Source organism: Pan troglodytes, chromosome 11, assembly GCF_028858775.2.
Source record: "Pan troglodytes isolate AG18354 chromosome 11, NHGRI_mPanTro3-v2.0_pri, whole genome shotgun sequence".
Lineage (NCBI taxonomy): Eukaryota > Metazoa > Chordata > Mammalia > Primates > Hominidae > Pan > Pan troglodytes.
Window position 1 is genome coordinate 28570907 of NC_072409.2, and position 27745 is coordinate 28598651.

General features: G+C 41.7%; 1 protein-coding gene across 11 annotated transcripts in view; it reads right to left on the reverse strand.

The window, feature by feature from the left end:
* The window catches only part of PALM2AKAP2 (PALM2 and AKAP2 fusion), a 531488-nt gene that overhangs the window by 288249 nt on the left and 215494 nt on the right, over nucleotides 1-27745 (reverse strand). For all 11 annotated transcript variants that reach the window (XM_016960332.4, XM_016960329.4, XM_016960331.4 and 8 more), the window contains 2 exon segments: nucleotides 16556-16636; nucleotides 3440-3570 (listed from right to left, as the gene is read on the reverse strand). In XM_016960332.4, the coding sequence (XP_016815821.2) occupies nucleotides 3440-3570; nucleotides 16556-16636 (212 nt within the window).

Here is a 27745-nt window from a genome sequence, read left to right on the forward strand (position 1 = left end):
GAATGCTTGCAGTTTTCAATTCAACAATCATGCTCCTGGAAAACTGAATTATTCATCCCCATTCTTCACCCTTCCCTGATCTGTGTTCCTTCCACTAAAAGTTGGCTGGCTGTCTCTTCCCTTGGTTTTGGGCTTGCTCATTGACTTGGTTTGGCAGATGGCTTGTGGGCAGTCTGAGCCTAGGCCTTGTTTCTGCTCAGCCCTCTTGTACCTCTCCCATTGCCAGAAAGAGACAGCATCATGGTTAGCCTGTAAGTGCAGGGTAAACAAGAGTGGACTCAGGCAACACGCAGATTAGAGTCACTTAGGTGAGCTCAGCCCTATCAGCAGAGCCATGCCAGCCAATCCACAGGGACTTTGTAACACCGTAGGGTGCTCATGTTTGCAATGAGCCTTTAGAACTATTCAAATGTCATTCTGTGAGTGAGAACTAAGCTATGTTCAACTACAGAGAAATGTCTTAGGTGACTGAGTGTCCTTTATGGGAAGAGAGATAACAGCTCTTTCTTCCCATGGGATTGAAGATTAAAGACACTAATAACCATTGTGGTAGAGAAGATGCCAGCAAGATGAAGAGAAGCAGAAGCTGACTTCCAGGGTAGAAGAAACTCCTCCCTCAGAAGGCCCTGCAGAGGAAACGATGCTCACCACAGTCCTGCTCCTACAGAAAGCAGCTCCAGGGAGCACAGCTCATCTCAGCACACATCCAGTGCCCATTTGGCCCAAAGTCATGACTAAGACAGAAGAAAGGGCCCCTGAATCCAGGCCTCACCATCCACCCCTGTAGGCTATTGTGATTTCCTTCCTCTGGCTTGGGATTCTAGCTCTAAATGGGTGAGACTGCCTGCATACATTGAGTGTGCTCTTTATTCCATTGACGTAAAGGACGTAAAGGATAAAAAGAACTTTAACAACTTTTCTTTGAGTATAATCATGACCACCTGAACAATAAACCAGCCCCTAACCCGCAACACCTCCTTCCAATGGTCAATTTACCCAGAAACTGAGTCTCAGTTTAAGACTCTAGCCTCCACATGCAATGGCTCATTCTACAAGTGCGAGTTACCACCTATTGGACCATAATAACAACATATTTGCATTCAAGCCAAGGTTAAACTGCCAATTTGATTGGAAGACCATGTTTCCCAGTGACACTTAAGAAAAACAGAATAGGACGGACACGGTGGTTCACACCTGTAATCCCAACACTTTGGGAGACTGAGTGGGAAGAATCACATGAAGCCAGCAGTTCAAGACCAGCCTAAGCAACATAGTGAGACTCTTTCTCTACCAAAATAATAATAATAATAATAATAATGCTAGGCACAGTGGCATGAACTTTTATTCCCAGCTATTTGAGAGGCTGAGGTCGGAGGATAGCTTAAGTCCAGAAGTTTGACGCTGCAGTGAGCTATGATCGCACCACTGCAGTCCAGCCTGGACAGCAGAGTGAGACCTCATCTCTTAAAAAAAAAGAAACAAAAAGAAAAATAGAAAAGGTCATGTAACTAATTTTATCCTATTTTCCAAATCCTTTCTGCCTTCTGTCTATAATAACACCTACTCTCTCTCTCTATATATATATGTATATGATATAAATGGTTGGTAACAGTTTAGCCTTTATCCTTTGTATTCTAAGAAAAAGCATGTGCATGTACACGGGTGTGTGTGAGTATACATATGTATATGTACACACAAACCCTCCAAACTTTTTCTTGGCCAGTTTCCTTCACAATGTTTAGCCAAGCTGCTCTGAAAGCTCTTTAAGACACGTGAGGACCTAAGCAAAGTAGGGACATAGGCTGACGTATGCCTTTGGGATTTACTCGGCTTGCTTTTCCCTTTAGTGACACTATTACAGGTGCCCTCAGAGTCTTAATTTGCTGTTGGTTATAAATGGCTGGTAGCAGCTTAGCTATTACCCTTTATTTTAAAAGAGCTCATGCCAGGTGCGGTGGTTCCTGTCTGTAATTCCAGCACTTTGGGAGGCCAAGGTGGGTAGATCACAAGGTCAAGAGATCAAGACTATCCTGGCCAACATGGTGAAACCCCATCTCTACTAAAAACACAAAAATTAGCTGGGCGTGGTGGTGCACGCCTGTAGTCCCAGCTACTCGGGAGGCTGAGGCAGGAGAATCGCTTGAACCCAGGAGGCGGAGGTTGCAGTGAGCCAAGATTGTGCCACTGTACTCCAGCCTGGTGACAGAGCGAGACTCCATCTAAAAAAAAAAAAAAAAAAAAAAAAGAGCTCATAAGCTCAGAAGACAGAGATGAAGCTCCAGGTGGTGAGATTTCAGGTAGAATTTGGTGGGATGGGTTGGAGGGACAGATTTGGTTCTAAGGCATCTATGCTTACCACCTTCCATCCCTATCTCATATCTCTCTGGCTAGGTGTCCTGGGACCTGGAGTGGCTATAGCTCCCAAGTAAAAACCTACATTATTGCTCTTGTGTGAGCCTGGCCAGTTATTGCCCACAGACAGGTCGCTTATCTCCCAGATTGAAGTGATCAGATCCTGGTTGAGAACCATAAAGAAACCACTCTCTGAGCAGTGAAAGCAGGCAATACAAAGTTAATTTTTAGAGCACGGGCACATAACCTACAGAGGTGCTCTCACTCAGCACTTCCACACTCTTCATTTCAATCCCAAGACTGTTGACTACAGTTTTCACATTTCGAATTGACCAAATACAGCAAATTTGAAAACAGACTCACTACAGCAGCAATAACAGCTAACAACCTGACCCGAAGGAGGAAAAAGATGAAAGCTAATATAAGAACTCAAAGGGAGCACCTAGTGAAGGGGCAAGCTGCTCACAACACCTTGTGGGCCCATGAAGCCATCACTGTGCTGTATTACAGCCCAGTGCAATAATTAGTACTCTTTGCAGCCACAAAAAAAGGATGAGATCATGTCCTTTGTAGGGACATGGATAGAGGTGGAGGCCATTATCCTTAGCAAACTAACACAGGAACAGAAAAACAAATATTGCATGTTCTCATTTATAAGTGAGAACTAATGATGGAACACACGGACACGTAGAAGGGAACAACACACACTGGGGCCTTTTGGAGGGTGAAGGGAGGGAGGAGGGAGAGAATCAGGAAAAATAACTAACGGGTACTAGGCTTAATATCTGGGTGGTGAAATAATCTGTTCAACAAATCCCCACGATACAAGTTTACCTATGTAACAAAACTGTATTTGTACCCCTAAACTTAAAATAAAAGTTAAAAATAAAAAAAAAATTATTAGTACTCTGTGTCATAACTCTGGGTCATCTGGAAAAGTTTAAACAACATCAATGTGCTTTGTTTAGGAAGAAAATTCTCAAGTACAGGAGAAGGTAACAGTATTGAGAAAGGCCACCTAGAGGAGAGCAGTAGTTACTGCACCGAAAAACTGTAGCATGCGTTCCCTGGGCTGGAAGCCACCTACCTCTGAATGTTATCTTCAAGTTGCTTGACTCTGAACTCATCCTCTTCAGACTGCCGCCTCCTGGCTTCCTCCTCTTCGGCAGTTCCAGCGGGTATGCCCTGCAGCAGCCATTTCTCCCGAAGCACTTTGGACTGTGGAAGTGAGGGAAGACAACAGACAAGATGATACTTTTCAGTCCACACTGTCCTCTCCCTCTGCAGTGGTGCTGTTTTAGCTCCACCCCTTACCAGCGCTGCCTGAATCGCTGCCTTCACCTCCTCACTAACGTGGCTCCCTACTTCCCTCTAGACCAACACCCAAGGAGATTTATTTCTATATCATTTTCTATTATTAAAAAAATTTAAAAATAGAACTGTATAATGAATGACCATGTAACCTCATCTAGATTTAACAATTATGAACATTTTGCCATATTTTCCCATATATTTTTCATCAAATGATTTTAAACTAAATAACAACCATATTTTGCCCAACAATATGTCAGTATGAGTCTCTAAAAATTAAGAACATTTTTCTATGCAACTGTAATTTAATTAAAAAACTTCCTAAGACCACCTAATATCTGGTCCATATTAAAGTGTTTTAAAAAGATTGTCAAGACTCTTCTTCAATGACTCCCTTCTTTAATGACTCCCAATCATCTTCAGTAATAATCTCCAAATGTTATAAAAATCATATGCCCCTAGATGGGCACAGTGGCTGATGTCTGTAATCCCAACACTTTGGGAGGCTGAGGCAGGAGGATTGCTTGATTCCAGGAGTTGTAGACCAGCTTGGGCAACATAGTGAGACCTTGTCTCTACAAAAAATTAAACAATTAGCTGGGTGTGGTGGTGCACGCCTGTAGTCCCAGCTACTCGGGAAGGCTGAGGTGGGAGGATCGCTTGAGCCAGGTAGGTCAAGGCTGCAGCAAGCTGTGACCGTGCCACTGCACTCCAGCCTGGGTGATAGAACGAGACCCTGTCAAAAAAACAAAAAAAAACAAAACAAAAAAAACAAACAAAAAAAACCATACATCCCATGTTTGCAAGTGTACTACGATACAGTACAGTGGAATAAAAAGCTTTTGTTTCAGGTCAATGATTTGGAGGCAGCAATTACTGCTTTGAGAAGGGAAATGAAAACAGTTCCAGAAAAAAGCATGTTGAAATTCCCTAAAAGGAAGAGCAAGGAGAGGTAGATGTGAGAGGATAATTTTGATTCAGGTTCCACTTATATGGTCCCTAGATGGCGGACGGCAGCAGCTACTGACCCTGTACATCATGGCTAAGGACCAGTGACCATGCCCATGGGCAGGTCAGAGGTCACCAGAGGGGACCACAGTGAGGATGCAGGGCACATGAACAATTCTTCCCAGATATAGTAAGCAACCAAAGGAAGAGCAGGAGCAATGGCTATTAAGCCAGCTAACACAGAATAAAGACCTGGCTCTTTGGCTCCCTGGCTCCCTGGCATCACCTCTGTCCAGAATTTCATTTGATCTCATCAGGCAGGGTGAGCGAGGTGAAAGGAAAGAACTCTTCTAAAGACTGAGAGCCAGGGAATGGAGGCTTGGAGCACTCCCTGAAGCTCTTATGAGCGAAGGATGCACAATTCCATAGACTCTCATTTGTATGCGGCATTAAGGGCATTTTATTATGAACTTATAAGATGAGTCTTTAAAAATAACCAACACTGGGCTGGGCACGGTGGCTCACGCCTGTAATCCCAACACTTTGGGAGGCCAAGGCGGGCGTATCACCTGAGGTCAGGAGTTCATGACTAGCCTGACCAACATAGAGAAACCCCATGTCTACTAAAAATACAAAATTAGCCAGGTGTGATGGCATGCGCCTGTAATCCCAGCTACTTGGGTGGCTGAGGCAGAAGAATCACTTGAACCTGGGAGGCAGAGGTTGCAGTGGGCTGAGATCATGTCACTGCACTCCAGCCTGCACAACAAGAGCGAAACTCCGTCTCAAAAAAAAAAAATACCAACACTTAGTATTAGTAAGTTAGACTTCACTAATGGTCCTGATTCACCATTCTATTGAGAAGTCCAGGGGTCATCTGGTGCTGTAGACACCCTGCTCCATGCCCAGGAGCAAGTTCAATCAACCTGGAATTCCTGCACTTCCAGGAGAGACTCTGTGTTGACAATACATCATCAGTGTGGGTTCAGGTGACCATGGTTTTTATTGATGTTATTCTTGCCTTTTCATTACAAATCATTGTTTGTAGAGATCTCTTTGATTACTCTTGCAGCATATAGGCAAATTTATGGTACTTGACCTGTAATTTTTTAATAATTAGGCTTAAAGACTTGAGTTTGTTCACATAGAATTATTCCTAACTATACTCTTACAGTGATTATAGACAGGATCCACCCCAACACCTCAATATGCGTAAACAGCTATGCATCACTGGTGACATGCTGCCTGTTGAATGTGCTCTGTATAAACAGTGTGCATCTACCACCAGGGTAGGTATTAAAATGTACAGTTTTTACATTATAGGGCATTGTATGATCGTATAAAATCATGTGTAAAAGAGGGCAGTACAATTTGCTTACGTTGGTTGCTTATCAAAGCTTTATCAGAGATTCTTTTCCATTGGAAAGTGGGAAAGGGTGGGGCAAATCGGTTGCTCTTTCTACAAAACATTCAGAACCATTGTTCTCCACAAAAACCTCTCAAAATTTCCCAGACAGACCCTGTTTTGCACATTATGAGAGGCCATTTTTTAATCAATTCATGTTTTTATATTTTTATTCAGATACTTAATCTGTTGTAGGCACAAAATAAATTGTTCATTGGTAGCAATTCTGAAGTAGAAGAATGATTATTGCTTTGCTTTTCTTGAACTATAACTTGGCTCTGAAATTTACTCTCAGGAAGAGGGTAGAGACTGCAAGAGGCCATGCTGAACAGTGGCTAACAGCCTGAGCTCTGGAACCAGTCTGCCATTTACCAGCTGAGTGAGCTTGGACAGGCTCCTTCGCCTCACTGAGCCTCAGTTTTCTCATCTGTAAAATGGAGAAAATAGCAGTGCCCAGCTCAGAGGGTTGTTATGAGGATTAAAGGAGTTTATAGGCTAAAAGGGCCACACACATACTTAGTACTATGGAAATGTTTACTATTGTTGTTCATCCTGTTCCCTTGGCCTCTGCTTTATTTACCTAAGAAAGAACAAGTAAAATACCACCAGAGAAGCCTTCCACCTCTACTGGCTCTGAGACACACTCTATGGCCCTTTCATACTATCCTCAAATTCTTTCTTTTTACATCTGTTCCCCCGTAGCCTGCTGGTTCCTGGAAGGCTGGGACTGTCCTTTATCCACCTTCACATTCACTGTGTCACCTAGAATTTCCCAATTCATCCATTTATTCATTCAGTCAATGGAATTGTAGCCCAATTCCCTAGAATGAATGAGTAAATGGATGAACTGGGAAATTCTCAACTTTCCTTCTCTCTAATTATTTGGGAGGGGTAGGGACCACACTTTCAGGGTGCTTCCTGTGCTAAAGATGTCCAAACCACAGATAGTAAAAACCTTAGGATTCTGGGGGATAGACATCCTGGAAGCCTTGGCGTTGGTGTGGACCCTTCTGGAAAGGCAGCCATGGACAGTCCTGGCTGTCTCCACACCAGCAGGGATGTTCTGCAGCCACAACTTCTTGCAATGTAAGTGGCTGCTCTTGGAATGTTCTCTCTGCTGTTCTTCACACAGTGCCTCCTGCCATCACATGAAGGGTCTAGCCCCTCACTTCTCACCAACTTAGCTGCCACCATCAGCAGGTAGCTCTGGCCAGAGCAGCCTAGTGACTCTGGTCACCCAGAGGTGCATGTCCCTCTACTTCCATCTCTTTTCTTGATATAGGCATGACATCATTAAGAACATCCCAACAGGAGGAGCCAGGAAGAGAGGCTCCAACAGACAAAGGCAGTAGTGGGGCTGGGTGTGGTGGCTCATGCCTATAATCCCAGCACTTTGGGAGGCCAAGGCAGGTGGATCACCTGAGGTCAGGAGTTCGAGACCAGCCTGGCCAAAATGGTGAAACACCGTTTCTACTAAAAATACAAAAATTAGCTGGGTGTGGTGGCGAGCACCTGTAATCCCAGCTACTCAGGAGGCTGAGGCAGGAGAATTGCTTGAACCCAGGAAGCAGATGTTGCAGTGAGCCGAAGATCACGCCACTGCACTCCAACCTGGGCAACAGAGCATGACTCTGTCTCAAAAGAAAGAAAGAAAGAAAAAAAACTGGAAAAGGCAGTGGGCCTGGTCTCAGAGAATCCTGTTTCACAAAGGTGTTTAGACATTTTTAAGAAGCCGAAAAAGCATAGTTGATTTTCTACTTGGCTCCAAAGTCATGCTTTCAGGGGAAATCACCAATTCAAAAGGTTTCCTTAACTGACTCCAGATCCCCCTTATGTTGTCTCCAACATGTGTCCAAACGGAATGGTGTATACTGAGTGCGCCATCCAAAGCACAGGGTCCCCTATACTGTGCTAGCTTGTATTGGCTGCCTCAGTGTTTCAGAATTTAGTGGAAGCAGAGCTCAATAGAAATAAAAATTTAAAAAAACTTTTCTCTGTTTGTGGCCTTTATTGTCTAAATAACATACATCAAAAAAAAGTATCATAGCTAACATAGTATCATAGATTTCGTAGAGATAGGGTTTCACCATGTTGGCCAGGCTGGTCTCAAACTCCTCCCAAGGTGCTAAGGACTGTCAAACTTCACATTTGTCAAATGAATGTCGTCATGGCAAGTCAATACAAGGAAGGAGCAGGTGGGGAGCTGGCAGCTGGACAAAGGGAACCTTGACAGGGGCTTCTGAAAGGAGGACAGAAGGAACTCCCAAAGTAAATCTGTTTCTGGCTCTACTGGCCTGGCCAGCTTTGGAAAACAAAAAGCAAGAACTGAGTTTCCCAAACTTCAGTATGCATAAGGACCACCAGGAGAACTTCCTAAGACACAGATTCCAGGACCCACCTATGGAGATGCAGATTCTCTAAGTCTCGCGTAAGGCCTGGGAATTTGAATTTTAACGAGCTCCCAGGTGATGCTGTCATTGGCAATGCCAGACTGAGGACCACGATTTGAGTAGCACAGCATGAGGACCTATGACTATCCAAATGCTTGAAGAACACACAAGCTTTCTCAATGGCTGGTCAAACACCATAATCTAAAAGAACTCCCCATCCTCTCCTTCTGTGTCCCCAACTCAGGAGCAGTGGCTCTCTTATCCCTTTCCTAGGTGCCAAGACCTCTGCCAGTCCTTGAAGTCACGGCTCAGGAAGACAGGCTACTCTCACCCAAGACTTCATCCCAATAAACAAGGATGCAAGATAATTTCAGACTACGATGCTGCCTAGGAAGAGGTAGACAGGACAATGTGACAAAGAGGGACCAGGGGAGGACATTTAAAGTGGGAAAGGTCTCTCTGATGACTTGAACATTCGAGCTGAGATCTGAGATCCGGAGGGGTGTTCCAGGTGGAGGGACTGGCAAATGTACTAGCCTGGTGGTAGGACAGAGTTTGGTGTGTTTGCGGACCGGAACAAATGCCCGAGTGGCTGGACCATAATAAGTGAGGCTGGGGTGGGAGGGCAGAACAAACTGAAGATGGAGAAGAAGGCAGGGGCCAGATTAGGTAGGATTCTGTAGCCTTATTAAGGAGTTTGCTGTGTCTTCTAAGCCCAATAGGAAGAACACATTGCAAGGGGCAGGATTACAAAGTACAAGTGATGGGAGTTTATTGCATGGTTCAAGTGACAGAGCATATTAGCTTGAAACAGAAGAGAGACAGAAGAATCAAAAGGCATGGTGGTACATTCTGGAGGTAGAATCAGTGTGACTTGTAACAGATTAGATGTGGGCTGAGAAAAAGGGAAGGATTGGGGCGATGCATAGATATTTGGTTTGAGTGAAAGGGTGAATAGTGGTATCATCAACTGGAGACAGGGAAGAGTAGAACAAATGATAGAAAAGCAGAAAATAAAATCTTTCATTTTGGGCATGTTAAGTTTGAGAGGCTTCTAAATGAAAGTGACATCCATCTAAGCGGACATGTCAGAAAAGCAGTTGAACACGGAAGACTGGGATTCTCAATTTGGCAGTCATATATACATAAATGGTATTTGCAGCCATAGTACTGGGTGATGATGGTGACAATAATGATAATTCTTATAGAACTCTTACTGCTTTATGTGCTTTACATGTAAATCCACTTAACTTTCACAAGCATCCCATGAGGTAGGTGCTAACATTAACTGACTTATCCATGGTATCACACCGAGTGAGCTGTAGATCTGGGATTTGAAGCCAAGAGGTACACTCTGCTATCTTGCCTCTGTGTAAGATCACCCAAGAATCCTTTTTTCTTTTTTGCTCAAATAGGATTTACAAAATCATCAGGTGCCACTGATCCACTTCATAACATGGAAAACTATTTTTCAGCTCCTCTAATGGTGGGTTCCATATTGATGCTCTCTCTCCCCCACTTGCCCCTGAGTTCTCACAGCCAGGGCTGTATCTTTTATTCATCCACGGGGGCTGACATGTGAGGAATTCTTGGAAAATCATGCACATACACTGTACTTTAGCAAATATAAAATCTTATCACTAAAGCTAAAAAAAGATCACAGAGATCATCTAACCCAATCTTTTTCATCTACAGCTAAGGTAACTGCAATGAAGTCACTTTTCTTACTTTCCTTTATTTTTTATTTTATTTTTGTAGAGATGGAATCTATGTTGCCCAGGCTGGTCTCGAATTCCTAGGTTCAAATGATCCTCCCACCTCAGCCTCCCAAGTACTGGGATTACAGGCATGAACCACTGTGCCCAGCCTAGATACCACTTTTTGAGGTGATCCCGGTGAAGAGTGAGGCATGTCTGGAGAGGCTGGGTGGGGCAGATTGGGGAAGTAGGAGGTGAATGAGAACTTGTAATAAGTCTCCAGTTGTTTCCTGGTCAGATGTTTGTTATTTTTGTAAAGTCATATCTGGCAATCTTTTTTACTTGCACATTCTGGCTTTGATGTCATACATAGATAACACTTCCTTACTCTCACTATAAAAATATTCACCTGTGATTCCTTTGTGTACTTTCATGATTTTACTTTTTACTCTGGATCTTTCATTCATTTGTAATCTGGCTGAAGCTGATATTGGCTATTCTAGTGGATGATGGTTGGAATATGGCTAAATTCAATTTTCTTTTCTTTTCTTTTCTTTTTTTATTGAGATGGAGTCTCATTGTGTCACTCAGGCTGGAGTGTAGTGGTGTGATCTTGGCTCACTGCGACCTCCACCTCCCAGGTTCAAGTGATTCTCCTGCCTCAGCCTCCCAGGTAGCCCAGCTAATTTTTGTATTTTTAGTAGAGACGGGGTTTTGCCATGTTGGCTAGGCTGGTCTCGAACTCCTGACCTCAGGTCATCTGCCCGCCTTGGCCTCCCAAAGTGTTGGGATTACAGGCATGAGCCACTGCGCCTGGCCTAAATTCAGTTTTCTAACAGAAAATGGGTTAAACTCAGCATGAGGCAATAGCTGTGTTTGTGTTTTCAGTCATTTATCTGTGTCCTGTCCCTCTTCCTCTTCCCCTATCCTTCCCACTCTTTCCTTTCTCTTTCTTGACTCTCAATAAATAAGATCTTGGTTTGGTTTTGAGATTTTGTTATATGCTTCAGTCCACCCAGGGAGAAGCCGACCCAAGACTTCTGATAGAAGAAATCAGGTTTTAACTTCCATTCAAGCTCTGGGTATGGAAACAAGGGAGGAGATCTAAGGTTACTTTACACTGTGTACTGTGCCTATCTGTTCAATATTTTAAAATTTGAAATAAGCCTTTCACACATCCCAGTAACAAGAAAAAGTCTAAAATTAGTGCTAAATGTTCAAAACCGGGAAAGACACTGTAATATCTTTGTAGCAAGTCTTCTGATACCTTCAGGCTCTTCAGCAAATGACCTTAGTGGGTTGACAATAAATATTTCACGGGGTCACAATTCAGCCTTTCATCTTTTTTCATTCGGCTTTCTTGGAAGAAAAGGCTGTGGTCTTCCAAATATAATGACAATTTTTATAGCTTGGATTAGAAGAAAACTCTAGTGAGGGTTCCCTACTCATGAATAAGTAATTCAAAGGCAGTTTATGTATTGAAGACGTGGTATTAGCAATTTGATTCTGACAGGGCCAACTCTGTCAGGCAAACCTTTGTAAATATGACAGTCTCCAAGGAATTCATGTTGCAGTAGGTACTGAGTGCCTACTCTGTGCTGGGACTTTGAACAGACCAATAAAATAGACAAATCTCTGGCAATTCAACCAAGGGACAGAAGGAAATATTAAATTCCTTCTGCTCTAGTATGATATAGTAGCTGATTTATTTTTAAAAAATCCATATCATCACAAGTCTCATTATAAAAACAATAAAAATAAATAATTGTTCCTATGAAATAAAAAGCCGACAATTTTTCAAAAGAATAATGATAGTTCTTGTCTTATGAAATATTACAATATATTAAAAAGCTATAGGGATTAAATGAGAACGATACTGGCACAGGAATGGGCAGATTAATGGAATAAAAAGAATCCATAAATGGTAGACTCAAATGTAAGTCAGAAATATGTAGGTGATAAAGAAGACATTTAAATCAGTGAAGGAAAGGATGAATTAATCAATAAATCAATAAATCACATTGAGACAAGCAGCTCAGCATCAGTAAAAAGTAAAGTTATATTCCTACTGCATACCTCGTCTGTAAATAAATTCTAGATGAATTAATGCTATTGAAGTATAAGAAACATAATAGCTAAGAGTTTGAGATGGAGACATTCTTTTCAAGGAAGACATCAAAGTCAGTTATCCTAAAGTAAAATAATGCTCCATGGGATTTTATAAAAATTATAAGTTTTTGTATGGGTATTAAGAAGAACCCACATAAAAAAGAGGTAAAGGTTAATGTTATTCCAATGCTAATGTTAATATAATTTCATTTTACCCACAGGTTGGTGAGCCCTGTGAATGATGGTTACATATCTTAATCTACAGAAATATATCAGGGAAAAAAGTATAGAAGGATTTACCTCTGCATGGGTTCTATCTGAATGGTAAGTATAGAGTACATAAGTTTTTTCTTTATATTTTGCTGTACTTTTTAATTTAGTTTTTGCAATGATTATACATTCTTTCCTTTTGTAATCATCAAAAATAATATAGCTATAAAAATTGCTTACTAGTTCTACTTGTAATGCTTAGAAATTATTACACCACACTACATATAGCTAAGGATGCTTTAAAAATACATCTGAGTTTAATTTGGCCTGGAGTTCAAAGTATCTTGAGGTTTCCTAATCACTGGGATGTAGCAGTTAGTATTTTACCATTTTATACTTTAGTCTTTTACTGTATTGTGGAATTTGCTCAAAGTCCATATACAAAGTGATGATATTCCATTTTGTAGAGTTGCTCACTATATGTTCCTAAATATTGCAATAAGTAAGTCTTCTAAAAATATATATGAATGCCAAAACTACTATCTTGCATTCTATTTATTTGCTTTGACCACAGACAGGTGAATCTGTCTAAATAATTCATCTCATTGCATGAGAATAAGTGTCCACAGGCTATCTGATAATTCCCACATGTGAGAATTTTATCTTAAGACACAGAATATGAGAATTACATAAAGAATATGAAAATTATATCTTATAAACATGACAACTAACTCTAATGCAAGGAGAATATTTTTTTCTTAGAGAATATCTAGGATTTTGCAAATTAGTGAAACAAATATTGATTACTGACATATTTCCTAATATTCTCTACTTCAAGGAACTTCAATAATCACTGTGACATGTCTCCACATGATCTAAATTTTCTGGAGTCCATCACAATATATTTAGAGTAAGAGAGACAGCAATGATGGTAACTGGCATCTCACTAAATGAATTATTCCAAAGGAAACATTTCTTTCAAAGAGAACAGTGGCCTGGAAAGAGCTTGGTCTTTGAAAGCAGACAGCCCAGGAGTTTCTCTCAGGCTCCCTCATGTATAGTCTCTATGGTCTTGGGCAAATCACTTGACCTCATGAGTTTGTTCCCATAGCTGTAAGACAGAGTAATAACTGTCTTGTGGTCATTATTGAGGGTATGTGTTTAAAGTACCAGGCACGTGTTAGGCACTCAAAAAAAATGGTGACTGTTACTGACGGTGGCTAACAGGCTACCAGGAGAAAACTGGCTGACTCCTTGGAGAGGCTCACAGAGAAGAAAATATAACCTCCACGAATGTACTTCCATCCAGGGGCGAGGCCACTAGGCTGCAAACTGGATGATTACAGGGAAAAAGTCTCATGCTATTCAAGTTCAGTCACCAGTTTATTGATTTAAAGTGAAACATATTCCTTCCTAGTGCCTAAAGTGATCATATCCTTCAATCAGGCAACCCTTTCCTCATATCAAAATAACTGAATAATTATAGGGAGGATGAATTCAGAACAAAGAGAGGCAAGGTCCTGAGGGAAGTTTCACTTGGGCCTCACTGTGGCCTGAGGACCCTCCTCACCTTACCACTGACCCCACCTCACCAGCATACAGAAATTCAGGACCTCCCAAAGCTGGGGGTCTCTCTGCAGGTAGTACTAGACAACCACTGCCACCTTTGGAACCTCTGAGCTTTCCTTTTTCAGTATTCAAGGCCAATAACTCACCCTCATTCTGTCCACACAAGCCTTTCCCAGAGACATACAATGCACTCACCTCCACTTAGTAAGTTACCATCACCTCCAGTCCTCCCCACCTCACCCACCTCCTGCCCTGCAATAGCAAGGTTGCCACGGTGCGAGTGTTGGGTGTTCCCTCAGATAGCCAATCTCATCAACTGCGTGAGAATTTTACCAAGATAGCCATAAAGAACTAGCTGATTCCCTTGTTTCCAAGTCCTTGAGAAAAACCTCACTGCTTCCCCATACAAGACCAAGTTAATTTCTACTGTTGTTTCTGTTGATTGGATGGATGGATGGATGGATGGATGGATGGATGGATGGAAAGATGGATGAATGGATGCATAGACGAAAAATGAATATGCAATCCCAGCACTTTGGGAGGCCAAGGCGGGTGGATCACGATGTCAGGAGATCGAGACTATCCTGGCTAACATGGTGAAACCCCATCTCTACTAAAAATACCAAAAAAAAAAAAAATTAGCTGGGCGTGGTGGCGGGCATTTGTAGTCCCAGCTACTCAGGAGGCTGAGACAGGAGAATGGCGTGAACCTGGGAGGCGGAGCTTGCAGTGAGCCGAAATCATGCCACTGAACTCCAGCCTGAGCGACAGAGCGAGACTCCATCTCAAACAAACAAACAAATAAAAAAATGAATAGATGTAATATGAACAGAATATACTAATACTGCACTGGACATCAGCAATAAATGAGCCCTTGGTATCTTATTTGGCACCCAGGATCATGAGAAGGGAGACCAAAAAAAAAAAAAATCCCTTGATGTTTTGACATATGTTTATTCCCTGACTGGATTCAGGGAATACAAAAGCAAAGAACTACGTTGAGCTTAAAGTGAGGCTGTCTAGCCCAAAGCAGCCTCTCTTTTTTCATTCGGTCCTCTTATTTAAAAGTTCACCTTTAACCAGAAATTCACTGAGGTTTTAGTACATGTTGGTCTCTTACAAGCACTGTACTGAATGGACTGTACTCTGAGCCAGAGACCTAGCTCTGTGCAGATTGACCTTGAACAATTCACTCAGTTCTATTAGGTGTTTTTAAGGCCCCCTCTCTGTGAGAAGAGGATACTAATTTTAGCCCTCCATCCTCCCTCAGGAATGTTGTGGGGAAAGAGCAACAGCACCCGGGATACAGAGCAAGCTCCTACAAAGAAAGATCTGTCAATGAATTTATATGATGAACAGAGAGAAACAGGCAATATCCTCAGTATCATGCTGCTTTTCTTCCTTTTAAGCATATTTCTCTGGTTAAGGTAAATGGCAAAAACTGATAAACATGCTAAGCAGATATAGGTCATGCTGCTATTTTCAATCAGTAACTCGCTTGCTGATGGTTCTCATTTTGGGTATTCATTTAGCACAATCCTGTTTTCTAGAAAAGGACAGGAAAAGTAGCCATAAAGGTTTATCTTGTTGAAAAAAATCTAGATAATTCATACCGAGCATCACCCCGAAAGTCAGCACTACCTTCCCACCCAGCCCTCTGAGCAATGCAGCTCTGTGCAGGCAATGTCACAGCAACATGAGGTAAGCAGGAGAAGGTATTCCTGCCAAAAAGCCCAGGAGCAGTCAAAGGCAAGCAGCAACTCCCGGCTGGCCATTGGAATGTGGTCACATTATTCTCTGAACATGTGAAAAGCAACATTCTGCAACCAGTGGGGTCCTTGTGACAGTGACAGAGCTTTCTCCTGAGCTGTAATCAATTATGATGCTTAAGTGCATCATGTTTTAAAGAAAAAATAAACAGCTCTTGTGTGCTGTCTCTCTCTCTCTCTCTTTTTAGATGGTACCATGGAGACCCGTCTGAGTCAAATCATTTCAAAGCCATCTTTGACCAACTGCTTGCTCTCACAGAACACTTTCAAAATTGTTAAAGTACAAATAAAATAAATGAATAATCTGAAATACACAGTGTTGTTCTTTTATCAGATCACATCGTTTAATCTCCCTTTTCTCCATATCAAGAAAGGAAATACTAATATTTTTAAGTGAATAAAAAGAACGTTCTGTGAAATATATCTTTTGGGGTCTCTGAGCAAACACACCCAGCACCTATGTATGGGAGAAACAATCCTGAAATGCTGCCTCACCCACCCTGTGAAGTATTCTCATCCAATTTCTATATATAGCCACCACACTTCACATGCACAAACCCTCCACCCTGTCCACATGCACACTGTAATCTTATGCTTGCAGAAATTGGAATGCTGTAATAATGCCCTGAATTTGAGAAATTCACAAGAAAAGCCAAGAGATGGTTTCCTGATTGAATGAAAAAGGCTGGTTTGGTTGGCGGCAGCGCCTTCACGGCAGGGCAGGCACTGCCCAGCTCTCCGGAGTGTGATCTGCATGTCTAATAATGGAATAGGTTCCTGGGATCAGCCGCTTACCTTGGAATGCTGCAGCAGAAGTATCTGCTCGTCAAGCTGTTGTCGCTTGCCTTCTATTTCAGTCTGCCTCTTTCTTTTTTCCTTGAAAATAAAGAGAGAGAGGCTGTAAGAGTGGGTGGGTGTTGGCTCCAGAAATTTTAAGGCAGAAAGCAGCAGCAGCAGCAGCACACATCTGTATAGACACTTCCAGAGACACTGGGCACACACGCAGTGTCACCTGCCCCACCGTCTCTGGGTGTGTTGCAAGCAGCAGCATTCTCCTAACATGTCTGCTGTAGGCTCGAAGAGTGGGAGAAATTCTCCTCACTCAGCCAGGCTGCAAGAATTTAATCCAAAAGAAAAGACGGTTTCTACACACACACACAGACACACACACACACACACACACACACACAGGAGAATCATGTTCTGTGCAGTGTTAATTTGGATACAAAGAATAAAAATGTCTCAATCCAAAAGACAGAGGTTCTTACAAACTGCAAATACCATAGAATAAAACAGTGGGAAATTCTGGGTGAGATTTATTTGATCAAAATCACAGACATAAATAAGCAGACGTTGTTTCAAATTTTGTAGGACAAATCACCCAGTTGGACATACCAAACAATGCAAATGAAATGGGTTATATTTGCTGCCACTAGCCTTGGGGTAGCATTTCATGTGGGTGGGGCAGCTGAGGTTATGATAAATATGAAATCTGGAATCTGTCTGTCTGGGTCCAACTTCCAGCCCTACCACTCACTACCTGTCTGACTTCTGACAAGTTCTTCTACCTCCCTGGGTCTTGGTCTTCTCGTACATAAAGTGGAGATAATAACTGCATCCAAACCACTTAGTTGTGGAGTGGATTAAATGAGATGATGTAACATAAAAGGCCTAGAACAATACCTGGCACAGAGTAAGTGCTCAATGTTATTTGCTGTTAGTCTTATTGTCATAAGTTTACTTCTAGGTAATGCCTAGAAGCTGGTTGTAAAGGGATATATTTTCCTTGCATTTCCACTATAACCTTTCCATTAGAGTGTACCCTTCATATTTTTCTTCTCTATACTTCTCCAATGTGGACAATAAACATCATATGAATGTGATTCATGAGAACAGAAAGGTCTGCTCTCATGATAGTTTCCTTGTTAATGTTCTGTTTCCAAAGCGTACAAGAGTGGTTTGCTGAGACATTTACTATACTGGAGCATTTTCGTTTACTCACATATGCAGGGAGAAACTTATTAGATAAGACATAATGGCATTTGACAATACAACAGCCAAATCCTAGGGACAACAACAATGTGGAAGCCTGGCTGCTGTGCTCAGTGTTAATGGAAGCTTTTATTTTATGTAGTCGCTATGTTTCCGGGGCTATGATTGTACCATTGCTATTCAAATCAATGTAATAATAATGTATATTACAACCAAGGTTTTCTGTGCAATGCCCAGACCTTACAAAATATTAGCTCATAATCTTAAGCCACTAGAATATGATATCTAAGTCACGGATATAATCTCCCTGACAAAGTAAGACACATGAATATTTTAGGAATGCAGTACCATTTACCAAAGAACTCCAATCAATGGTGCATAATTGATGTTACTTAATCCCAGAGTGTGTGCAAGACCATAAAATATATGACAGTAGATGGGAAAAGTGAGGCACAGTGGGAACAGCCCACATCCAGCATCTCAGAGATGGCACATGATAAAGCTAGGGCTTCCCGGTCCAGCTGCTATCTCTACATTCTAGAATCTCTCAAGAGTAGACTTACTGGACTTTGTCAGTCATTCCCACTGGCTATCAAGATATGTAGTTGTCCTACATTTAAATACAGAACCAAGATGTATGTCATAGATATGAGAGGCTGATGACTCAAGATTTCCACAAATATTAATTGAGTGTCATGTGTTCTCATTACATGTCTTGTCATTTCCAAACCATTCCCAGGCTTTCCCACAGCTGTGACTTTGTTCCATCAGAAAGTCCTCACTCCAGAGTTGCCCATCATCATATTGGTGAACCATTCTCTGAGCAGAAGAAACCTTACCAGGCAGTATGGGCAGTGGACCTTTACATGCTCAAGCAGCAGGCTCATTGGTGATCACTGTAACTGACATGGTCATGAAGGATGTAGAGTTCATGTTAGTCCTTTAAGAATGGGTAGGATTTAGGGCTGGGCACACAGTGGCTCATACCTGTAATCCCAGCACTTTGGGAGGCTGAGGTGGGTGGATCACCCGAGGTCACGAGTTTGAGACTAGCCTAGCCAACATGGCGAAACCCCATCTATACTAAAAATATAAAAATTGGCCAGGTGTGGTGGTACATGCCTGTAATCCCAGATACTTGGGAGGCTAAGGCAGGAGAATCACTTGAACCCAGTGGGTAGAGGTTGCCATGAGCCAAGATCACACCACTGCACTCCAGCCTGGGCGACAGAGTGAGACTCTGTCTCAAAAAAAAAAAAAAAAAAAAAAAAAAGGAATGAGTAGGATTTAGGTAGATACAAATGGGCAATACATTCCAAGCAAAAGGAACTAGGTGAACAAGGGTAGAAATGCACTGCATATTCCAGGGACAATGAGGAGGAAAATCTAACTGGTTGTAGGGCTTGCCTTTAGGAACAGAGATCAATGACTCAACAGATTGGCTGGGACTATACCATGGAGGGCCATGAAGTTTAGATTTTATTGCATGGACAATGCAACGTCATTGCAGGGTTCTAAGCTACAGAATGATATGGTGAAATGGCATTTTAGGAACATTAATCTGGCATTCATACATAAGGTGGATTAATAGGGGCTGATACACTTTTCCTATAAAACAAAAGTAAATATTTTAGATTTTGTGGGACATACAGTCTCTGTCGCAACTACTGAATGCTACCATTGTAGTTCAAAAGCAGTCCTGGACAATATTTAAATGAATGAGTGTGGCTGTGTTCTAATAAAACTTTATTTGCAAACACAGGTAGTGGGCCAGATTTGGCCCATGGGTCCTAGTTTGCTGACCTGTGGATTCAAATATCATTTAAGTGCCTTAGGAGGATGTTCCATTCACCTGGTTGTGCAGTAAGGATGGATGAACTAACAAGCCTCCTAGCTTAGAGTTGTACCAATCAGAATGGAAAGAGAAAGACAAATGGAAGAAACAGAATTGATGAGACTCAAAACTAATAGGATCTGGGGGGTTAGGCAAAGTGGTGTTTTGGCTTTTAGTCACACGGACCAGAAGAGCGCTGGTGCAGGAAGGGGTAACAGTGGGAAAGCAGTAAGGCTGAGCCCATTTGTGCTGTAGTCATACATTTCCCCTGAGGAAACTCCTTATTGGGTTAGAATTTGGAACTAAGCAGTTGTTAGCACATACAACCAGGCAGCAGCATTAGCATGTTTACAACTGCATTCTAACTGATGACCCTGGGCCTGGCCCCATGACAAGGACCCACTGTGCATCCACAGCTATTGCAGGATTCTTTGACTAGCTGAGCTCCCTTTCACAGTGATTTTTTTTTTTTTTTTGAGACAGAGTCTCAGTCTGTTGTCACAGTCTCAGCTCACTGCAACCTCTGCTTCCTGAGTTCAAGCAATTTCCCTGTGTCAGCCTCCCGAGTAGCTGGGATTACAGGTGTGTGTCACCACGCTTGGCTAATATTTGTATTTTTACTAGAGATGGGGTTTTGCCATGTTGGCCAGGCTGGTCTCAAATTCCTGACCTCAGGTGATCCACCCACCTCAGTCTCCCAAAGTGCTGGAATTATAGGTGTTAGCCTCCGAACCTGGCCCATAGTGATGGTCTTAAAGTCACTTCTAGGTGGACAAGAGGCAACCAGCCTATGCTCAGAATTAGATATGAGTCAAACGACAACAAGTTTGCATAGGACACCATTAAGGAACTCACTTGCAGTTTCTGACACTTGTTTGATGGCTGAGGTCTGAGCTGTGCTCCTCACCGGGATAGCCCACTGGTTTCCAGATTTCTCCTTCCCTTAACCAGTACAAAACCAGTAACTCTTCAGGCCTTCATTCTCATCCACTCTACAACTCTACCTCTCCTTTGAGCTGCAGATCGCTATACTGAACTGCCAACTATTCATAGTCACTCCCCCAAACTCAAACACATGCAGTCACCATCTCAAGAAATCCCCCACCCTCTACCTTCACACCTGTTCCTTCTTCTATGTTTCATCTCAGCAAATGACACTACTTAAGTCAGAAATCTAAGTCATCCTAGACACTTACTTTCCTGAAAGACCAAGTCATGTTGATTCTGCTCGCCAGTTTCCACATCTTTTGCTTCCCCACTATAACCTTGAGTATTGCCTTAACCCTCCTTCCTTTATCTCCTACCTGGACATGGAGACTATTCCATATTAGCATCTTTAGCACATTACAGAACTTATCTCCAGCTGGATTACTGTAGTGGTTTCCTTATTAGTCTCCCTGCATCCATTCTTGGCTTCTCCGACTCAATCTCCACACTGCTGCCAGAGTGATATTCTAAAATGGAAATCTGACCACCTCCGACCCTTGTCTAAAACCAAGGATGTCTCCCCATTGCCTACAGTGCAAAGAGCAGGTTCCCTAGCATAGCCAGTGAGGCTTCTGTCTATTTCACAGCTTCATCTCAAGCCATGGCCCCCTACCATGATCCAACCTCAAAGACTACTTGCAGTCTCCTGATCTTCCCGGCTGGTTCATGTCCTCTTAGTTTTGCTCTTATTGCTTCCTCTAACAATAATCGATGTGAACTGCTGCTTCATTTGACAAAAAACAATTCATCTATGATGGCACAGTTTAAATATCTATGAAGCTTTAATGAACATCTGTCAATTTTGATCTGCCTAGTCTTCTTTCCTTTGGGGAAACACATCTACCCTCACTGTAAATGGCTCTGATAGAAATGCCAGTCATGGTTAGCTCATTCCTGCCACTAGGACTTGTTTGTGAGCCAGGTTAGGCCAATCATGCTACCTCGTTTCTTTGCAATAGCTATTGATCCAAGGGATAGCTAAGTGAACTGAGAAACACCAGTTAGAGACATTTCAGGGACAGACACATGGATACCAGGAGAGAAGTGAAAAAACATACCACTAGGATTAAGCTGAGATGATGTACTTCTGAGTAGCAATTTTTCCAAGTCACATAAAAGAAATGCATCTACATTGAAGAAAATAAAGTCAACATGCAGAGGGAGGCAGAGTTGAAAGACAAAAAAGGGTCCTACTACATTGTTTGAGTCCCAGATCTAGTCATGCATGAAGCCAGAACCATCCCCAGGCTTCCTAAATTATATACACTAATAAATCTCCCATTTTCTTAAGCTAGTTTGAGTGATGTTTCTACCACTTACAACTCAAAGAGTACTGACGAATACAGAAGATTTTTCTGTTCCCTCCAAATAGATTGCATCACTCCCTCCTTTCTCTTCCCTCCCCACAGGCTGTGGATTTTTCTACATTAGACCTCAAGCACTGTAGCCCTTTATATACTTAACTATTTACACATCTTCTCTCTCTAACAAACTATGGGCTCCTTGATGACAAGGATCTTGGCTGACACATCTCTAAAGCCTAGAATATTGTATGATGAATACATGTAATTTATGCTTACTGAGTATCTCCAAGTGTACTATCCTCTTTTTTCTCTCTTCTACTTGTGTTCCTGTTTGTCCATATCCCTCATTAAAATGAATTACGAATTTGTACTCATGACTTCAATAGAAGCAAAATACATTATTAAAAACACATTGGCCATCAGTCCATAAAACCAGAAGTGTCCTAATGCTAAAGACATTAACCCACATGAAATAAATAACTGTTGCTATGCATATGAGGAAAGAGTTGAAAAGGCTAATTCTGGGAGAGAATCATGGAAAGCTTATTCTGGGGAGAAAGGCGGGGGAAGTGGAAATTCCAGGGAAAAGCATAATGAGCTGACAGTAGCAACCATTCGGGGCAGTGTGCCTCAAGAGACATCTGGAATGACGTGATCTCAGTCCATTAGAAAGACTTCCAGATTCCTCCACTATCTGGGAAGGCTAACAAGCCACTTTCATTTGCTTTCTATAAATTATATATTTTCCTGGCAAGTATTTTCTGGAAGGATTATAACATGATAGAACATGTTATAATCATAACATGTTCGTAACATAACACGTAAACTATTGTTAAAGAGCACCCATAGAGAATGAAGCACACTCTGTTCAATAAATATGATGAGAAGACAGATATGGTAAGTACCTGTTGTTAGGAAAGCCTATTTCCACCTTTTTGCTACTTGAGACTCCCTCTTCTCTCCTGCTGAATGTGCTGCAACTGGAGCACTAGGAGATGCCAGGCTGTGGCTGTGGACAAGGTGGGTGTCCCAACTGAGTGTGTGAGAAACAGGGAGACAGGGAAAGAGGCTAAGCAGGGAAGGTAGTCAGAAGCAGAAATAGGGTGTTTCCTTTCCTCCACTGAACCCCCATTCTAGCTTGCGCTGATACCTCGCGCCCCAGGGCACAGCAGTGGGAAGGGACCAGAAGACCTACTCAAGGCCCTCTTGCCATCATGAGATCACAGAATTTAGACAAGAGGAGGGTAAAGAAAATATATTAAATTGTAAACGTTGCAATCTTTATTCTTTCTATTGCTAGATGAAGATAATTCAGCTTTGACTTCCTTCCATGTGAGCTAAAGGGAATCTTGTGCCCTTGCCCCAAACCTTTTAAGTGACTTTTTGCCAGAGGATTTCTAGGCTTTTGAAATGAAGAATCAGAGAAAGAGGTAAAGTACTGAAAAACTGTGAGAAACAGACTGTTTTATATAGTTGCACTTGGAAAGGGAATGGGTGGGGATGCTATTTAGGGGGAAAAATGATCGAGAAAAGGAAAGAAGAGATGAAGAAGTAAAGCACTGAAAGGGGTCAGAGACATTTTAAAGTTCAAGAGTTTAAAATGAAAAGGCTGAGATATTAAGGCCAGGAAATCAGGAAAAGAGAATCTTCAGATATTTTACTGTGGCTTATAAAATGAATCCCCTCTGATGTTCTCCAGAAGATTCCAGTAAGGATACTGAAATTACTTTGGCCAACTAGCCTGTGTTCCTTTGAATATAACTTCATGCTGAAACTGGATTGCCAGGGTACCTAGGTTTTATCTGGGTTACACCAAGAAATAAGGTGACATTTTGAGAATTAAATTATGAAAAATCAACTTGCAAGTGGGGACCCAACAAGCTTTTTCTATTAAGAAATCACAATGTCATCTCAGGCATGGTTGGGTTATAATTACCTTTCTAACACTACTGCAGATTCAATGCTATTTATACATCTGAGGGGAAAAAAAAGAAAAATAGTCTGTCTAAAAACTGAAAACCTGAGTAATCAAGCATAAAAAAAATTGAAGAGGTGCTCACTCAGCTTTGTCCAATCGCCTGTCCAGCTAACAAGTAATGCTGAGTTTGCTCAGCAGACACATCCCTGTTCGAGATCAGTTATCTCATCTCAACACCATCAGATATTAAAACTCACTCTCCTGGCTCTATCTTCAAGATCACCAATCATAATCCTGATTTCTATTCAGGCTTCCTATGTAGTTAGCTAAATGGAGAGATGGTACTTGCTAAGACCCCTGCAGTGTCCATCCACTGAAAAATAAATAGACACTTGGGTTTGTAGATGAGTAGCTGAAAGCTAAGTTGGCATGTGATTTTCTGATCCTACAAAACTAAGGAACAGAACTCAGAGCCAGTTTAAATGACAGCCTTAAAAGGCTTGGTCAGAAGAACAAGTAAGGTAGGTTTTCTACATTGTTCTGCCTAGCCGTGTACCCATTTAACTCGCAACATCACCAGGTGAAGTGGATAATTCCACAACTCTATTTATTCCTCATCCCTTAGTTTGGACCAGCATTTCCATCTACATAACTTCTCTTTTCTTCAACTGATTATTTGGACTTGAGCTTGCCATCTATCTGTAAAAGAAGGAACTGCCAGCTTTGTATTGTTTTCTGTAGCTATTTACTTTTAAATGTTTTATTGACATATGATATTTGTACACATTTGTTGGGTACATGTAATATTTTGTCACATGCCTAGGATGTATAATAACCAGGGTGGTTAGGACATCCACCATCTCGTGTATTTATCATTTCTTTGTGTTGGGAACATTTTTAGTCCTCTCTTCCAGCTATTTTAAAATCTAAAATATATTGTTGTTAACTAAAGTCACCTTACTGTGCTATCCAACCTTAGATCTTATTCCTTCTACCTAACTGTATAATTGTACCCATTAACCAACCTCTCTCATCCTCCACTACACACACTCCCTTCTCCACTTCTTGTAACTTATTATTCTACTTTCTACCTTCATGTTTCATTTGTAATAGAAACAATATGGTCAAGAGAATTTTTAAAAGAAAAAGAAGACATTGATTAGTTCGAGCCTCAATAATGGCTTTTAGAAGGGGTAATTTAACACCCAAAACCTTAAGAAACATCCCATAGAATTTAGATGCAATATTATCATTAATTTCACCCAACAGTTAATATATCTGGCCTATTAGTGCCAAGTCAAATGCACAACACAGCAGAGTTTCCATTTAGGGTCCTTTATAGATACTTTATAGCCCATATGGGTTATATCTTAAGTCTGTTTTTTAAGGTCTGCCCACGGTGTGACCCTTTAAGTAATTATTTAACCATAGAGCTATGCTTTTGCTTTGATGGTCATAACATCAAATTCTTTGCTAGGAGTGCTTCCCTTTGGTTTCCTCTAAAGACCAAGAAGGGAAGTGGTCTGATATGGGCTCTGATGAGAAAGTAAGACCTGCTTTATGACACCACATTGATAAGCCCCTTGTGGTGGAAAAATCCAGCACTTTCTGTACAGGTAGGGAGAATGGTAGGGGACTCTGAAAAAGTCCCAAATGACAGGAATAACAGAATCAAACTCTCCCGAAGAATGTGATCTCCATCTCATCCCTCTCCGTGTGTTGCCTTATTCCCACCATGAAGTCTCGTGAGCAGAGTCAGGAGATCTGGTATCAGGTAGGGGCTCTGCCACTAACTCCCTGAGTGACTTAGACAAGTCCCTTATTGTTTCTGGGCCTTGGATCCCCAGCCTGTGAAATGAGTAGGTTGGGCCAGCTTAGCTCTAAGGTTCTTCCAGCATCACTAACATTCCACAGTGCTAAGGAGAACAACGACTTCACACGTTCCAGACTGTCACATGTGCCCTTCCTGAGTTATAAAGTAATGCGAGCAAACATTTACATAATGGTCACTGTGTGCCAGGCACTGTTTTGTGTGATTTAACATGTTTAATCTTCACAAAAACCTAATGAGTTAGGTACTATCATTATCCCCATTTTACAGAGGAGAAAACTGAGGCACAGGAAGATAAAGAGACAGGGTCACATGGCTAGTAAGCATCAAACAACTGGAACTCCGTCTGAAATACTGAAATAGAACTACCTGCAAAATGCTACTGCAGGATTGAAATGAGATACAGCAAAGATGGAACTAAGCACATCACCTGGTAGAGTGCAGGGACTTAATAAATGAAGGTGCTTCCTTTCTACCTAGCACGAAGTTTTTGGCTTAGGATTTTGTCTAAACAACTGCAATTTACTCATGCAACAACAGTTCAGTTGTGTAGTGGTTGAACCTAATAATCCCAATGATCGTAGTGGTATAAACCATAATGGTAAGAATAACAATGGCAACTGAGTTTATTGATGCCTTGCTATGTCAGGCATTATAGTAAGAATTGCCCCGCAGTTTTTCACTTAATCCTCATCACACTTTGAGGTAGATACTTTAATATCTTCCATTTTATGGATGAAACAACCTAAACTTAGCTACTGTAAGGGAAGTGCCCTTGAGCTAAGAAGTGGCCAAACAGGGGTTGAAACTTAAACAGTCTCACTCCAGAGTACTTTACCATCAAAAGAGACATGTTCAGAGCTACTAGCTTTTGTTTGGCTCTGAGTGAATTCCACTCTGGACACATGAAACCTATTACACTGCCACCTCCACATTTATCTGCCAAAAGCCATCCAGGGCAAATGAGCTGTTGAAAATGCAAAACATCTTGATGTCAAATCCCTCCAATCTCCAAAAAAGGAGGCCTCTTACATTTGTGAGCATTTCTCAATTTCAAACAAAAATAGGTCAAGGCTGTGTTGGAACCTTCAGCAATGTCTGGTGAACCAATATATTCGTTTCTTTCAATCCCTGTAGAAGACATTTACATGGGAATCGAATAGTCTAATGAAAAGAGCAAATGCAAAATATTTCTCTCCCATTTTAACTTTTCATCTGAAAGGAACTACTTGGTAAATTGAGAAATTTACCAAGAATGGAGGAGATGCTCTAAATCCAGGATCTCTGGATATCAGAATATGGCTCCCTAAAGTTGGAGGACAGGAGGAGGAAGGGGCAGAAGGATCCACTGGGTTGATAGGCCTGTCTTAGGAAGACGTGCCAGGCCTGGAGGCAGTCTCAGGGCAGGAAGCGGGGGTGGACACTGCATGGACCTCACAGTAAGCAGCAGTCCCATTGGCTGCCCGCGGTTCTCAGCACCGCAGGCCACAGAACAGGGGAGGGGATGGGGCACAACTGAACATAGCTGTCGTGGCTGGAAATGCAAAACAAAATAGTGTGCACAAAAATAGAAAGAGAACACAATGTGCAGCATTCTGATGACAACAAAGGAACGCAAACTCCAAGAAATTAGCATAATTCCAAACAGCGACATACACTCCTTTTCTGACTTTGACAAATCATGTTTTTGTTTGTTTCTTAGATGCCAGTATCTGGTGAACATTTCTGATCTATATTCATTTTTTAATATAGAAAAGCATAAAGAAGGAAACACCAATTGTCTATAATCTCCCTGCCTAGATAAATGGAGTAAGCATTACAAAACATAAATAAAAGTAATAAACATGCAGGGTAGAAAAATTCACACCATCCACACAGGAATAAAATGAACATTTGACTTTCTCTTCACCTCATCCCTACCAGCTTTGTTCCTTCAGGCAACAATTCCTATTAGTCCTTTATGCATCCTACAGGAAAAAATGGAAACACCAACATAAGTTGGGGTCTTTTATTCTTAACACAAAAGACCTGCCCTTCAGCTTACTTTCTTCACTTCGTGATGTATCTTAGAGATTTTACTATTTCATTCAGCACATGGAATCCCACCACATTCTTTGCA